At 52.6% G+C, this 17234-nt stretch overlaps 1 protein-coding gene across 1 annotated transcript in view; it reads left to right on the top strand.

Annotated features, from left to right (window-relative positions):
* PLXNA2 (plexin A2) overlaps positions 1 to 17234 on the top strand; it is a 209405-nt gene that overhangs the window by 161730 nt on the left and 30441 nt on the right. The window contains exons 13-15 of the mRNA XM_032393140.1: positions 8746 to 8897; positions 15099 to 15216; positions 17018 to 17154. Coding sequence (XP_032249031.1) covers positions 8746 to 8897; positions 15099 to 15216; positions 17018 to 17154 — 407 coding nt within the window. The remainder of the gene's footprint in view (positions 1 to 8745; positions 8898 to 15098; positions 15217 to 17017; positions 17155 to 17234) is intronic.

The following is a 17234-nucleotide window of genomic DNA, read 5'->3' as shown; positions in this document are numbered from 1 at the left end:
CTTGTCCTCAGTGGCTCGTCCTGATTCGGGGGCCACTCGGGGCAGAACCCTCTTGATCCCAATCTCAGACACGGGAGCTTTTACTACAAAGCATGTCCATCAGCTGGGGGGTGTCCGTCCTGGAGCACCTTCTCTGGGACCCCCTCCCTTGGCTGCTCTGGGAGGTTCTGAGGGCAGTCTCTCCCGTGTGCTCTTAAGAACCCAGGCTAGGGTGCTGACAGCCTGCTGGAGCCATGGAAAGAGCCGGACAGGCCCAGCAGAGAGGCAGCCATGCTGGACCATCTCCACACCAGCCACTTCTCCTCTGGATTTCAGCTAGCATGGCTTCTGCCCAGACTTCTTCATCATAAACTCATAATAAAAATAACAGCTACCTTTTCCTGAATGCTCACCGGGCACCCAGAACTGTACTCAGCACCCATGTCATCTCACACGGACCTTATAACAACTTGTATGAGGTCAGAGCTACTAGGATCATTAGCCCCATTTCACAGATGAGGAAACCAAGGCATTATGAGGGGTGACAACGTTATCAAAGGCACCCTGCTAGTAAGTTTTAGCACCAGGAGTTAAGCTACAGCTACTTGACGCTAGAGCCCCCGCGTGTGACCTGTACATCATCCTTCATCTCTTTCCTGGGCTCATTTAGGAAACCAGAATTCTCAGTCCACAGGGCTGGAGTGGGGAAAGGTGCTGGCACGGAGCGCTCATCCAGCCTGCTGCCCAGAAGGAGAGAAAGCCAGTCGTCCATGCTCCAGGCATCAGACTGGACAGGCACAGGCAGAGATGACAAGGGGGAGAGGCCGAGGGGGGGCGTGTGCACATCCACAGGGGGAACGGAAACAGAGAGCAGGGAGGGGGAAGTTGACAAGTTCAGAGACACGGCAAGGACCAGCAAAGCCAACTGCAGAGATTCTTGGAAAGTCGTATGTTCTGGCCTTAGCCCAGGTAGAGGGGCTGGGGGACCTGAGCAGTAGGATAGGGCATGAGTTCTCCTGGCTGATGACAGAGGGGTCTCTTCCGGTGCAAGAGGATGGTCAACTCAGGCAGTGTCGTGTGGAGGCTGGAAGACGGGTGAGCTGGACCTGGTGGGCTCTGCCACTCACTATGTAACTTTGAGCAAATTACTTAACCTCTCTGGGTGCGCTTCCCCATCTGTAAAAAGGAAATTATATTAGGACCTCCCTCACAGCTTGTTTTGAGCTCTAAGTGGGATAAAATATGTAAAGCCTTTGGCACAATTCCTGGTTCATGATAAGTACAATATAAGGATATGCGATTATAAAAGAAATGAAATAAATGATGGTCGGCAGCATTATCAGAATCTTCAATAACCAGGAACCAGTGTTCAGTGTCCGTCTTCACTCCCGCCGTGTCTATCAGGCAGGAGATGCGACCCGAGGAAGCCAGGGGCACAAGGATGGAAGCCGGGCCTTGTGAGGCTCCCGCCAAGGAGCGGTCTTCCTCTGACCCCTTGAACCCCTGCCCTGCGGGAGCCCCCCCATGCCACCCTCCAAGGCTCCGCTCCCCGGGGCAGCCCTTCGGAGCGCCCCAGCTGTAATTAGTCAGCCGCATCGGCTCCTGCCCTTGGGCGGCTTTGTGGCACAGTTCCCTCCGAACTGTTCAGTTAGTGGCTGCAAGAATGAGGGCGAGTGTAGCATCACAGCGGCTGCTTTCCAGGTCACGGCACCCACGGTGGAAAACAAACATGACACAGTCTGGCAGGAACACAGATTTGGCTGGGGTGCCCCGGAGCTCAGCGGCACTCAGAGGGGCTGCACGGCCGGCAGGTGGGGTCTGAGTAGATGGAGAAGTGGTTTCCCAACACGAGGCTCTGGGAGGCTTTGAGAGGGCCCAGCAGGAGACTAGTTGGTCCCCTACCATCAACACAGGCCAACCTCATCCCACATTCTACTGCCTACTCATCCGGGCACAGGATGAGCTGATGAAAAGCCCTCAGCCAGATGTGAATTAGCCACCTGTGTACCTGGGCATGATCAGTGACTGCTTCTGGGGCAGGGCGTAAGGCTGTTGGACGGAGGCCTCTGCCCTAATGCATTCCCCACGCTCTCCTTCTGAATGCCGTACATAGACAGATGTTTTATTCTACAATCAGTTAAAAAGCTCTTCAGGCAAGGTCATATCATAGATTCCCATTACGATGCAAATAAAGGTTTCTTTCAGGAGAAGAGACTAGCAGGGTGAGAGGTACCTAAAATAGGGGAAGAGACCCCAGGGAAAGAGACCTAGGGGTTAGCCTCCCTCTGGGACTTGCCCATGGCTGGCCTGGTTAATGGCGTGTGTGACAAGTGGAGGGTAGTCATCTGCATGGGCATTCCTCGCTCACCTCAGGCAGGCCTCTGCACCAGCCACAAGGCTACTTTGGGTCATTACACTCTCAGAGGATGCCTGGAAGTGCAAGGGTCCAGAGAAGAGCGTCTGAAATGATCAAAGGGTTTAGAAAACAAGAGCTTCCGACAAAAGGCTAACAGAATTGCAGAAGTGCAGGCCAGGGGTGCCTTCATTACTGAAGAGGTCTGGCAAGGAGACAGCTGTTCACTCGTCCATTCAATGAGGAATCCACCAGAAATTGGCTTAAATGAAACTAAGAGAGACTGCAGGAGGAACTTCTTGAGATTCGGATGTTACAATACTACGTCACTCCCGAGCCACACATAGACCGCTCCCTTCTTCCAGCCATCCTTATAGAACACAGTTTGCTCTACGGTCTGGTTGGGACCAGTGTTTCCCAGTAACGGAGAACTGGGGATACTTATGGAAGGCTGCTGTGTTCCAGGCAGTGTGCTAAGGATCAGGTTGCTAAACAAAAGTGAGATCGTCTCTGTCCCAAGATAGTTATTATCTTATTGAGAAAAGAAGCAGTTTACAACCCAGCATGCCCATTACTTTCTCTGGGGCATTCACAAAGGACAGTGGGGGTGTAGGAGGGGCTGCTACGGAACCTGCCTCAGGGGGTCAGAGAAAGCTTCACGGGGGAGGCATTTTTTTTAGCAGAGGCTTGCAGGAGAGGTAGGCCTTTGTCAGTGGACATGATTGGCCAATGGGGGGAGCGGCGTGTCAAATGCACATCGCCTTTAGACCCTATAGCCCTGGGGACCCTTAGCTCTCCCGAGGAGCACGTGTAGTACAGGAGAGAGCTGAACTGGAGCTCTGGGGAGGTGGGCCGGGAAGGAGTGCACAGCGGGAGTCAGCACAGAACATAGGAGGGCCGTAGCCCCCTTCACCCCCCTCTCAGCAACAGCAGCTGCTTCTGGGCGCTTCTCTGCCTCATCCCCTACTTCTGAGGTCCACAGAGGAGAAGTTAGATAGATTTCTGGTCCACAGTAGAATATGTGTGGAGCAGCATGGGGGCTGAAATGATCAATATCTAAAGATCCCAGCTGATTTCACAAGTTTCCAGCTCCCCTCACCCTCTCTCCACACCCTCACCACACACATACACACACACACACACACACACACACACACACACTCGTACACATCCCACACTATCAAGCCATTTGTTTGTGTGGGTGTCTCATTCAGAATTACTTTCCTGGAAGCATTCATTGAGTTCATTGTGCGATGCTTTGCCTACCCCAGAATGGCTAATCGCCAAGGGAAAAAGAAGTGGCTCGAAGGGAGGGAGGAAAGAATGAAGACCATTTTAGACAGGGCCAGTGTCCTCCCAAATTTATTCTGGGTGAAAGGGTGATGTCTGGCTCAGAGTATGCTTCCGCACAGGGCCCAGAATCCCCCAAAGCCAAGGCCCTGTCCTCGGCAGCATGGACAGGCTCAGGCTGTAGGACACCTCTCAGGCTTTCTCCAGTCAGCCCGTGGGCAGCTCTCTGTACCACTCTGTCACACCAGCATCTAAGTTCCCCGGTCCCTGTGTCCTCCTTCCAGAGAAACAGAAAGATTTCCAGCCTCCGTAAACTCCCCACCAACGCCACCATGCCACATTGTCGTGATCTGGGAAGCCACAGGTGCAAGGGGAACTCAGGAGAGGAAACTGCCAATTGTCAAGACCTGCTCTCTAAACCACCGTCCTATTAGGGACTTCACAGATGTTGTCTTCCTTAACCTTCAGAACATCCCTGGGAGGGAAGTAGCGTTATGTGTTTTCTGATAAGGACACTGAGATTGAAGGTCACATCGTTCATACGTGTTAGGGCTACCATTCAGATTCAAGTCTGACTTATCCTCTTCCTGCTGCAGGTGCTCCCTGAGATCAGGTAGGCTGTCTTCCCTCTCCCAGAATAACCAGCAGCAAGGGCCTTCTGAAACTGGAAGCCAGGACATGTGGATCTGACCACCATCCCAGCCCTGTCTTGGTTCCCCTCTGTCTTTGGGGGTGGGAGGCATCTATATAACTCCCATCCTGCTTTTTCACCCTCACCTCTGTAGGAGGCTAGCTCTCCCCTGCCCTGGAGCCCCCACAACTTCTTCCTGATCTGAAAGCCCTCTTTGTAGTTCTGTAAGCAGAGGACTCCACCAACTTGCCTCATTATAGATCTATGTCCTTCTCCCAAGAGAACCAAGCTTTGCAGATGTTACACTGAGCACCCTGCAATCTAATGCTGCTTTTAAGATTGTGGGCAATCTCTAGGGTGGACGAGGGACCCCACAGCTGCCTGGTCTGAAGTGGTATCCGAAAAGATCCTCTTCACTTTCTTTCTGGAGAATAAGTCCTTTTTCATCAAGCCTGCCCTCTGTAGCTTCTCCCTAGTACTTGGTCCTGGGAGAAACAAGGAAAGCAGGAGGCCTGGGTTTTTACCACCCCACGCCACCGCCCAGACATCAAGGCCCTTCTACTCATTCTCCGAGTCCCCTGGAAGCCCTCAGGTATTAGGGGATGTGTCCGACAGGATACCTTTTTCTGTTCCCTCCCACCTGAGCCCAGACCTCCACCTTGACTCACTCTGATTTTAAGCTGGGGAGAGCACAGGACATAGTATACGATAGCAGATGTGGCTGAAGAAGTAATGAAGATCAGAACTTGAAGGACGAGGGGCACCTGGGTGGCTCAGTCGGTTAAGCTCAGAGTATGCTTCCACACAGGGCCCAGAATCCCCCAAAGCCAAGGCCGATCAGATCGGTCTGATCTCGGGGTCTGGGATCAAGTCCCACATCGGGGTCTCTGCTCAATGGGGAATCTGCTTCTCCCTCTCATCCTTCCTCTGTGCTCTCCCTCTCTCAAATAGATAAATAAAATCTTAAAAAAAAAAAAAAAAAAGAACTTGAAGGACGAGTGCCAGGCCAGGAATTAGGGACTTTGCCTTGACAGTGGTCAGAGCCATTAAAGGTTTTCTGAGCAAGCAACTAGTCACCTGGCCAGGTATGTGTTCATGAAGGTCACCCAGTGGCAAGAGGAAGTTAGCTCTGACGTTAGACCGTGGAGGCAGTTAGTACAAGTGAGAAGTGGTGGGGCTCTGCTTATCGCCGCCCCTGGAACACAGAGCGGGGCACAGATTCAGAAGATGCTGGGGAATAAGATCTGAGAATGCCTGGTGACTGTTATTTATTATACATGGTAGGTAGGTGAGGGAAAGGAGACAGGTGAAGGTGCTTGCAAGGATCCTGGCTGGGTGCACAGTGATCCCATTAACCTTGAAAGAGAATCTGTGAGGATAATCAGGTTGGGGGTGGAAGGAGGAAAAATTAAGAGTTCATTTTTAGACACGGTGAAATTTGGGGGGCCTGAGGGACATACATGTGGAAGTAGAGATGTCCAGGAGCAATTGGATATATGGATATGGAGCTCAGCAGAGAGGTCTGAGCCGACAATATAGATTTGGAGGTCATCAGTAATGGAGACCGGGGGAATGCTTGTGCAAATCAAATGCTCACCACCTCAGCTATGTTTGGGAAATCCTGACTTTTACACATCGGTTTTGTTTCAAGCAAGGAAGATGTAAGCTGTGTGCCTCGTAAGCCCTAGGGCATGCTGGTTGCTTAATGCCTTGACCCCAAACCCCTTTGCCACCTACCCCAGGTGCTGTGTGGGGAAGAAGACCCCCAGGGCCCCAGCAGCCCCCAGGCATTTTCCAACGACCCGTGAGGACTCTCATTCTCCAGGTTTGGATTCCAGCAGCTGTTAGCTAGCTTACAAGTGATCAGGCTGGTGTCTCCACACCCCAAACTAGCTATCTCTTTGACACGTGTCTTCATGCCAAGACTACAACACTTGCTAACAATTAAAAAAAAAAAAAAAAAGTCTTTCTTCTGTAAACAATATGCCGGCTTATGCAACATGCACATGCTTCTGAGCAACTCTGTTCTGGCAGATGGACCTGCAGCCCCTCCCAGGGCCCACGGTCATATCTCGGACCCCAACCCTTGAATGTCAGAAGGGGGCCCTTCGATGATTTACCAGCTGGGGGAGGCTGCCTCACGGGTCCTGCCAACGCTGCTGAACATCCACAATACAATCCCCACATGCTACCTGCGAGATGGAAATATTTTTAGGCATTCCAGAAGGATTTCGTTTCACAGTTTTTCTGAAAGGTTGTAATTAACTGCAGCGAGCAAAAGAATGTATTTTTAAAAATAAAAGTAGGGGAAGGAGAGCAAAGCAATCACCACAGTTTTGTCAGTTCTTTTTGGTAGGTGGGTTCTTGTCATCCAGGTGCCTGGGGGAGGGGTGAGAGGGGCCCGCGGAGCTCATTCGTGGATCAGAGGAGAACCGGGCACTTGAATTTGCTCGGAGCAAATTCTTTCTGACTGATGTCTCCTGCAGGGGCATGGAGGCATCCCTTTCCCTGTTCCTCATTAACAAGGGTCCATCTCGCAGAGCCGGGGAGGCCCAGGTTCCAGGGGAGAGTGCGACAGCCAAGATCTCCTATGGGTTATTTTTAGATCCCCCTGGGGCAGGAAAGCTGTGGGGCTACTGGTTCCTCAGGCCAGCTCCTTTCTCTCCATAGCGTTCTGCTTCTCTGACTCACGCCCAACACACAGAGATGCCTCTGAACTACCTCCACGATCCTTCCCTTGATTCTTTTCATGAATCCTGTTTATTTTTATTCAGAAGGTGGGATATTTTATTCCCAGAGAAGGAAGCGAGAGCCTCAGACAAGGTGACCTGGGTGAAATGAGCCCCCAGATGAGAGAGTTTATGGCCTAGCCCATCAAGGAGGGAGGGAAACCATGCCATGTAAGACTTGTAGAAGAAGATGTGGGCAGGAGGTCTGAGTTCAAGTCCTGGCTTTGCAGCCAACTTGCTGAGAGCCCAGGAGTCGGCCGGGTGGGGAGGGAGGCCTGTTCCGGTCCTCCTCCCCACCATCATCTCTTCTCTGCCCACCATCACCTGGGCATTCATGGCCAAGTTGGTTGTACAACTAATGGTGCTCACATCACAGGAAGAGTTCAGTGCCCTTTTGGGGGGCAGGGAGGAGGGAAGAGTTTCCAGAACCTTCTACAGCATTTCACCTGTGCTGACCGATCATCTCTGCCCTGGGGCACACTTGACCCCACTGCCCACTGGATGCTCCACCAGTATGTACAGGGTTAAATGGAGGCTCCCAGTGGGACCCAAGCTCCATTTGGGAGATTTCTGGTGGACTCTTGGCCTTGACCAACCCACCTTCCCTCTCTCCATCTTTCCCTCCCACCCCGTCTTGCCTTTCTTATGGTGTAGTGAAAAGAGCCTAAAACTTTTTTACAACTATGTGTATAGGTTGTACAAGAATCTTAGTGTAAGATACTCTGAGCCTGCTTCCAGTGATTGAGTTCATGTCTAACTTCCTCCTACTTCAGATAAGTATGGACCACAAAGGATAAACCTACTCCCTGGACTCTATCTGTTCCATCCCAAAGAGCTGCATTTTTCCAAGAGCCTGCTCTAATCCTGGACAGATGTTTATACCTTGAGAGAGCTTGATTTCTTTTCCTGTTTCGGGTCAAAGCAAAATGAGACAGCATTTGGTGACTGAATTAGAAACTAACTGAATGATCCTTGCTAATGAGAAGCCAGCAAGATTTGGAAAACCCTAAAGTTATTGTTTTTCATGGTTCCAGCAGGCATCCTGGGATTTTTTTGCAGCACAATGTCAAACACGCTTCGCATCTTTCATCATACCCCCAAAGCAGTACCTAATCTTGGACTCCTCCGGGCTTCCACCGCTTTCCTCCAAATCCATCTTATCACTGTGTGCCCCGCATCAGCATTATTTATGGCTTCCTTTATCGCTTTCTCCTTGACCAGAAGTTACTTGAGGGCAAATTTCCTGATTTCCTGCCTGTTCACCGTTGTAACCCCCACAGTGTCTCGCAGACAGGAGCGGCATTAATCGCACATTACAACTAGAAAGCCCTTTCCGCTTTACAAAAAGCTCCTGGACATGCCCTGTTCGGTGCTCCGAAGCCAGGTTGATAGAGATGATTATCCCCGCCTTCACAACTAAGAACTGGGGTCTCAGGAGATGATGTGACTTGATCACATTCATGCAGCTAGCGAATTAGAGACACATCTCAAATAAGGATTTTCTGCCTCGTGTCCAGGCCTTGCTGATAATTTTTTTAAGTATACGAATGCATGAATGAATTAATGACCTCAGGAACCGAGGAAGTCCTATAAAACGAGATGATGTCAGGAGCCTAGAGAGGCTAAAAGGTGGAGGAAAACATGCTCTGTTCCCCCAGATTCCGGTTGTGCACGGGGTCCCCCAGTCTCCCGGGGCAGGGCAAGGGCACCGCTGCCTCTCCTCTGTGGCCCCGCAGGTTTGTGATCCCATTTCCCTCCCGCAGATCTTGACGGTGTCTGGACCACCTGAAGGAGGGACTCGAGTGACCATCCATGGCGTGAACCTGGGCCTGGACTTCTCTGAGATCGCCCACCACGTGCAGGTGGCTGGGGTGCCCTGCACCCCCTTGCCGGGGGATTACATCATCGCTGAGCAGTGAGTCCAGCGCGCTCTGGCCCGCCCTTTTCCCAGGCAGCTTCAGGGTGGGGACTCTTCCTTGCCCTTCTCTGGGACTTCTCCAGGATTCCCTCTCCTCCCGTGGACCCTGCCCCCAGAAGCCTGCCCAGGGCCCTCTTCTACCCCACCTCCTCTCCCGAAGGCTCATATCCTATGCGATTCCCTGTCCCCTGGTTCCTATGGCACCAGAGCTCCCGGCTCAGCGCTGCCCTGCATCCCGTCTTCGCCTGGCCAGTGGTGACTGAGCCATGTTCCCAACCAGCCCAGGGTCCTCCTGGGTCTCCCTGGCCCCTCCCCTGCCCGCCCCCATTGGAATGCAGCCCTCGCGGTGGGCTGCAGGCAACAATTTGTTTGGCTCATGGGGCTCTGACAGCAGCTTAATCCGAGCAGGGCCTCCGCCGGAGCAAATTCATTTATTTCACTAAGGGAAATGTCAGCTGGAAATTAGAAAATAGGCGTGTAGCAGCGGACAGGCGAACGGGGCTCCAGGAGTGACATATGTTCCAATTTGGGGCGTTCATTTGGCAGCGGCGACCGCTGTGGAGTCAGTGGGCAGGAGGTGGTCACAAAGCTGGGGGCGGGAGTGTGGCAGGAGGGATGCTTCCCCCCAAGAGCCAGTGAGGGGGAACAGCCAGATCATTCTGCATGATTTGTCAGGTAAAGTGGGGTCAGGTCACCCTAGTTCCATTGAGAACACAGCTGGGCCATGGGTGCTAGGAGCACTCGGAGAGCAGGGCTTGTGGGCGGGGCTTCTCTCCCTTAGCTCCACCCCCGGGGCCCCAGGCCCCTCCCCTTAATGTCCCCAGAGCCAGCCTCCTGTAACAACCGGAAAAATGACATCACTTTATCTCTGTCAGTACTTGTACTTTCTCATCCATTATTTCACTTTAATTGGGAAGGACTCTGAGAGATACATGTTGCTATCACCCTTTACAAAGCAGGAGAAAGCCAAAGGCGTGGAGAAGTGAACGGACTTCCGCAGTTCACTCCGGGCTCAAGTAGCCTAGGCAGAGCTGGAACTTCTCCTCCAGGGCTCTCCATCTCGTAAGAGCGATGGGGCAAGGCTCCTGGACAAGAGTGCTCGGAAGATCCCATGATCCATCAGCGATCCATCAGCGATCCATCATCCATCCATCTCTGGGGCCAGGGCTCACGATTCTGACATGGCCCAGAGCAGGGTCAGAGTCAGAGGGGTGAATCCCCAGACTCTGAGGACCACATGGAGTCTGCTCGCCCCTGCAGTGGGGACAAGAAGGAGCCATTCTGATCCTTTAGACCGGATCCTCCCCTGACAACCTTATCCCTGCAAGGACTGAATCTTGGAGGAAAGACTGGCTGGGTCTCCAGGAAAGAGATGAGGGACAGGGGAAGGGAGTTGACAGAAGTTGTGCTTCGCAGCCAGAAGAGGAGGTGAAAGCCTCTGGGGCGGGAAGCAGGACAGCCTGCAGAGTTCTTCCCGGTCAGTGCCCTGCCAGGCTGAGCTAGACACTCGGTCCCCCTCCCCGAATCCACCTTGGCCTCAAGGATCTGCCTTGAGCCTCTAGACACGGGCCAAGTTTCCAGCTTGGTGAGAAGCCACGGAACTCCAAAGGAAAGGGTCTGGGGGGCAACAGGTAGGGCTTTGAGCTGAGAAGTACAGGCTCCTGAGCAGGTGGACATGGAGAGCTCATGAGATTTGGAGTTCAAAGGTGGTCTAAGTCCTGGCTGCTCTACTCACCAACCCTGAGACCTTAGCAAATGTCCGCTCTCTCTCACCTTCATCAGCCTGATGGAAATCATGATTCCTATTGCACGGGCTTTGGGGGACGTTCAGTAAGATGGAGAAAGGGAGACCACGGTGTGCCGTAGGAATGTGAGGAAATAGTCTATCTCTGAAATCAAAGGCACCACCCTCACCCAGGGCCACGGGGGAGAAAGTGCCGAGAGACACGAGAAGGAGGATGTGAGGGGAGCCCAGGGAGGCCACTGGTCACCAGGGGTCCCAGCCGAGACTGGTGGCCAGGCACCCTGGAGAATCTGCATCACGTTCTTCAGGGGCGCGGGGCAGGCAGGAGGGAGCAAGCACTCTCCGCACCTCAGCTGGTGCAGCCCTGCTTCCCAGCCGCGCCAGGCTCATTACCACTCTTGAGGCTTCGGACTTTGTGAACATCATTAAAGCCTCGTCCCAGGCAGTGAGCCGCAGGAGTAATCGTTAGTCTGGGAGAGATGAATTTGGCTAAAGGGACCAGTGCAGTGCCCCGGGTGCGGGCAGGATTAGTGGGCCCAGTAAGGACTCACCATATGCTTGTGCCACGCCATCCATCACTCAGCAATTAGGTTAATGTTGGTTAAAGGGCCCCACTTAGTCCTGCAATCAGCACCCCACCGGTCTGTGGAGGGTGAGCTGATTCCATCACAGGACATTTTCTGGGTGATAAGATGCAAGTGGAGGCTGAAGCTCAGCCGCTTCGGGGGACAGGGACTCTGTGAGAGGGACTCAGCCCGGGTCCTCAGACCTCCGTCTCCCCCCCACCTCCTCTGCTGCACCTGTGAACCCGTCATGTTAGGTGCATGTGCCCCCACCCCAGGAGTGCACACTCAGAGGGAGAAAGGCACCGTCGCTGCCAGGCTGTGGGGGGTGGTATGGTAGGGCGGGGAGGGCACTGGACTGGGGGCCAGGAGCTCAGCTATTGGTGAGCTGGGTGACTTTGGGCAAATGACTTTGCTCCCAGATTCTCAAGCGTCTCATCTGGAGAGTGGAGAAATAGATGATCTCTACAATTGCATATATGGTCCTTAGGATGTCAGAGCAGTAAGCTCTATGCCCCATGCAACTGCAGTTCCTACCATTAGAGAGCCTGTGGGTGTCACGAATATGTCTCCAGAAGCTCCCTCTCAACCAGGAGGGAGTTGAACGTCCAAATGTTGAAGCTGGACGGTTATTAGTCAAGCTCCTCATTTTGCAAGGAAAAAATTTAGGCATCCCCAGCTATCATCTCCTTATGATGTATAAGGAAGCCTCGAGCCACCAGAGACACCAGGAGGAGGCCGAGAAGGCAGGAGGCCCCCAGAAACCAAACCACAGGAACCTCACCGACTTGTAAGGCTTGAAGGAGGCCGTGGTGCACGCACCGCAGCCTGGGGTCGTCCGCACCCAGGAAGGTAGGGGGATGGGTAGTCAGCTCTCAGAGTCTTAGGAACACAGCTGGCACTTCCCCACCCTCGCCCCCGCATCTCCCCACACCCCCAGCAACCTCAAGTGCACCCCCGCATTGCTGCCGTGTCTACCACACCCCCTCCCCAAAACACATGGAAGGCATTCCATTGATTCTAGAAGCAATAGAACAGAATGGTCAAAGGCACAAGCTTTGGAGCCAGGCTGACCTGAATTTGAATCACAGTCTGCCACTGTGTTGGTGGATGAGTCACTTAGCCTCTCTGAGCCTTAGTGTCATTGGCCAGAAAACGGAAATGATAAGACCCACCCTTAGGTTAGGAGAACCTGAGATGCCACGGGATCCTGTCTTGTACAGTTCCTGCCCCGTACAGCGCCTGCCCCGATCACGGCTCAGTAAATCGTCGCTCTTAGTATTATTAAGGTACCGAATATGCCTTGGCCTGGCCCTCATTCCTCCATATAAGCCTTTCTACTCCCTGCAGCTGCCCTTGCTTCTTCCTTTACCTTCCTCTCTCCCTGAGCTCCGAGAACAAATGCCTACAACAGATGCACTCAAGGATGCCTCTCCATCTTTCGGCACAAGCACCGCATCCCAGGAAGAAAAGGAAGGAGGGTTAGAAGCCACTGGGGTTCTTCCACGTGCTGATTCCTTAGGATTCTCACCCAGTTCTTCCCTACCAACCCAGACCCTTTTCTACGGCCCACAGCCGCCCACCGCAGGATGAAGTTAAACCTCGGGGAGAGGAGGTGGGGAGAGGTGTCAGGTTCAGTGCCGAAGAAGGGAGCACACAGACCGTGGAGTTGCGGCCAAACCGCTGTTCCCCTGCATCATGCCCTCCCGGGTGGGGCATTCAGAGCCAACAACAGACACTCAGCCTTGGACGCTTGGGCAGTGCTCATCTCCCATCCATCCCTCTTGTCCCAGGTCCTTGATATGGAAAGCTTATCTTTTGGGACACGAGCCCTGAGTAGGAAAATGTTCTAGAAAAGGCGGTGCACCAAAAGGCTCCAGGCCATCGTTAACTCCCTACAGAAACAGCTGAACAGGCCCTTCCCAGCCTTGTCCTCTCCTAGATGGACCGCTGGGCCCAAGGAAGAAAAAATATGCCCCCGACTTTCACATGTTCTCCTATTTCCTCTCTCCAGGACGTCAAGCCTGCCATGATTTCCTCCTTTCTTCTGGAGGATGACTCTAGCACAGAGTGGGGGGAGTGTGGGTAGTGAGGGGCAAGAGGGCCCCGATTAGAAGAGAGGGAAAGAGATTTATCTGCTCCCCCCTCTTATTTGTCCTCCTCTTCCTGTGCAGTAGATGACAGTCTCCTCTGAAGCCCCTTGGGACCACAGGGCTCCGTTTGTAGGCTGGCAGGGACCCCACACAGGGACAGGTGCTAGGGCCCGGGAAACAGGATGAGAGATCTGTTACTCCAAGCAGGTAGCGGCCTGAAAATAACCACACGAAGTACCTTAAATTAAGCTTCTCATATGCTCTGCTAATGAGGTTTAAGAGGACAGTTACGTGTAAGATACTAACTGATCATCACTATCGTCTTTACTCTGGGTTTGCAATTAATTTATTTATTCACAGAGAAAGGAAAGGGAGAGTATCCTTCCGTGTGCATTCAGTACTTTCTTGTTGAGTCTAATATGCTAAACGTAATAAGACAGTTATTGCATGTTAAGTCAATATTCACCAGGAGTTAAAGTACTTATTTGGGATTAACTGTTATGAAGGAGGTAGAGACCTGCGTAGCATGCCGTGTGTGCGAGTATGCGGTGTATTTGTTTAATGCAAGTTTTATTACTTCGAAATGAAATCTGTTTAGTTACCTTCCTAGAGAAGCTGGGGAGATAAGCAGCGCCTGGTTAAACACCGACCTCCCCCACGGTGCCAGGGTAATGCTTGGGATTAGTGTACCGGGCTCTGTCCTCCTGACTTCCCACTAAGCAGACTTGCCAGGGGCACTGAACTGCTCTGAACTCTCACATGGTGTTGGGAGGAAAAGCAGAGTCCTTTCTTCTGTCCCTAGCTTCCTTTTTTGCCGAGCCTGGTGGGGCCCTTTCCCACCCGCCCCGTGCCTTCTAATTCCAGGCAAGAAGAATCCCCAAGAACCTGATTTCTTCAGTCTCTCCCATATCTTCCAGCTGCCCACCCTTTCTAGAAGGCTGCTGTGGCCAAGGCAACCAGTGTCTAAATGTGCTTGTTGTAACTGATCTCAGGCACCAGGGAAGTCATCACGGGGGGTATTGATCTGCACTGCATGAGAGAGAACACTGCATCCCCTCTTCCCTCCAGCTACCCAGCCTCTTAATGTGAGACGTGACTTCCAACCCCATGGCTGGTTCACTGCCTCGCCCACCAGCATAGTGCACTCAGACCTTGATTAAGTGGGAGTCCAGTGTCAACTGCTGTCCTAATGAACTCACCCGCCACCCACCCCCTCGCCTACTGCCACAGGACTCCACTCCTCCCTTTGGCTGGGAGCTCCTGTTTGGGGCGCTCACTATCTCACCAGATTATCTAGTCCCTTTTTAAAACTCACTGTCGGAAACAAACCACAATTAAATCAGCTTGGCAAATAGGCCCTCCCTCCCTCCTTTTGGGAGAGTTCCAATTTTGGCTTATCACACAGGAAAGAATGCTAACTAAACGACTGCCCCTAGATCTCTCTGTTGGACATTGGGTTTTGTTCGACAAAGACTGGGTAGCTACCCAGCGCTAGGTCCTGCACTCGGCACTGGGAAGACGGGTTTATTCAGAGAATTAGGCAACATAGCGTCTGGAGGCACACCAGGCTTTGGAGGTGATCTCATTCAGCCTCTCACTGTACAGATGAGAGGCTGAAGCCCAGAGAGGGAAAGCACTTTACCCAGGGTCACACAGCGAGATGGGTGAGCAAGCTGAGTCTTGGTATAGCACTAGTGCAAGGGTGTGAGGAGTCATCCAATGGGCTGGGGGTGAGCAGTGCGGGCAGGGATGACGGCTCTGGCGAGGCCTCTCACGGGAAGCTTTGCTTTCTCCTCAGGATCGTCTGTGAGATGGGCCATGCCCTCGTGGGAACCACCTCCGGGCCCGTGCGCTTGTGCATTGGCGAGTGTAAGCCAGAGTTCATGACCAAGTCCCATCAACAGTACACCTTTGTGGTGAGTGTTGGGTCCTGCACAGGGCTATGAGCTCCCAGCAGGGGCACACTTCTGTTCCAAACTTCTCCCGGGAAGTCCCACACCCCCCTCCCAAGCCAGGGGTGGGACTGATGTGTGACTAACAATGCTGTTAGAGTCCCAGAAAGCCACAGATCAGAGTGCTAAATAAGGCAAAATCAGGCCTTTCTTAGAAAGTGGATCCTACCCATAGGGTGGGGAGGGGCTGCCCCTTGTCCCGCCAATGTGACTTCTTAGTCTCATCCAGCCTAATGAGGACACATCGCCTGAGGGACCTAATTAAAAAGGTCTGTATTTATCCACATGCTTTGTTTTCTGCCAAGGATATTGTATGTGGGAGTTTAGAGAAGTCACTTCAAATCCCACGGGGACGTGTGTATGCAGCAGGGCCACGGGAGCGGGGTGCACGCGTGAGTTGCTCTGTGTGTGGTGGGGTGGTTACGCGCACACGTGCGCATTCTCACCATTCTCACGCCTGAAAATATCTCTTCACACTCGGGCAGCAGGTAGTAGATTCACAAAGCCTTTCTTTAAGGCCGGCATGATCTTCCTACTGAATCAATAGCGTTCTGGGGATCTTCCCGCCGAATCAGTAACATGCCTCGGGGGCCCCGGGGGCCCTCCTCTGACACGCACCTATGTCACCACACTGAGTTGTTCATTAAAATGTGTTAACACCAGCCAATGGGGTCAAACCAGCCTTGCTAAGAGTTTTGAAAAATCATTAGACCACAAAATTTTATTCTCTCTAAAGCATTTCACTCCTTGCTCTCGGTTTTCCAGGCTCTGCCTTCTTATCTTGGCATCTCTGCCCTTTTTATCCTACTGGTCTTTTTCTCAGATTGGAGAGTACTGCAGCCTACCGCGTCTCCTACGCAGGACAGGGTCTCAGGTAGAGACAGAACTGTAGGATGTCTGAGCTGGGAGGGGCTTTAGAGATCACGGAGCCCACCCTCCTCTCGACATGGGCGCAAACAAAAGCCCAGAATGATCCAGAAACTTGCTTCAGGGCCCATGAACAGTGAATGGCTAATGAGGACCCAGATTCGTGCAGGTGTAGTTGCTCAGCTAAACGTGCTTTCCACTCCACTCCCCTGTCCTCTAAGCAGGAGCAGTTCCTTTCTGATTTGGGTCAGCTGCCTGATGCACTATAGACCAGATGACATTTCTTTCAAGCTTCAGATTTAATTTTACAGCTTAGTGAGTTTCCTAGAAAGTCCTGGTCACTGACTTCATCATCCTCCTGATGAAGGTTGGGGAAGCCATGTCAAGCATTCACTGACAGCTCTGTGCACCAGGCCCCCTGCGGTGCCCCTCATGTGGGCCATTCAGAGGGGACACGACACGTGCGTGGGCCATTAATGGAAGACTTTAGCCCCTTGGTGGCCCAATCTAGACAAGGATGCTTTATTCAGCCTTATCGATTTTATGCCAAAAAAATCAGTACAGGCTCTAGATAGAGAAGCATTTTCAAATTGCTCTCAATTTGTAAACTAATTGATAGATTAGTCAGTGTTACCTCTGCCTTCCCATCAATGTTAGGAGCATGAGATTCCCCAGGGAGTTAATTAATTCTAAAACGTGGTCCTTCTGCCTTCCCTGGACATGCAAGAGCCTCTTCTTAGAAACAGTCTCAGCTCCAGGAGAAGAGATTAGAAAGGGCAGGAAAAGTACCTATACCCTGAGTGTAGACACAGTCCCTCCTTTGGTCCTTATGTCGAGCCTGGGTCTGTCACTTTGGGCAAAACCTGAGCTGTGACTGTTTCTCTGCTTCTTTCCAAAGAACCCTTCCGTGCTGTCACTCAACCCCATCCGAGGGCCAGAATCGGGAGGCACCATGGTGACCATCACGGGCCATTACCTCGGGGCTGGGAGCAGCGTGGCTGTATACCTGGGCAACCAGACCTGCGAGTTCTATGGGTAAGATGGGCTCACAGGAGCCCTAGAAGGCTGGACACGTGAGGCGTGCACACACCTGCTCCTGGGCATGTTCACACAGG

This window comes from Phoca vitulina, unplaced genomic scaffold (genome assembly GCF_004348235.1).
Source record: "Phoca vitulina isolate PV1807 unplaced genomic scaffold, GSC_HSeal_1.0 scaffold71, whole genome shotgun sequence".
NCBI classification, from domain to species: Eukaryota; Metazoa; Chordata; class Mammalia; order Carnivora; family Phocidae; genus Phoca; species Phoca vitulina.
Note: the sequence above shows the minus strand (reverse complement) of the source record. Positions and strands in the feature narration are given on the sequence as shown.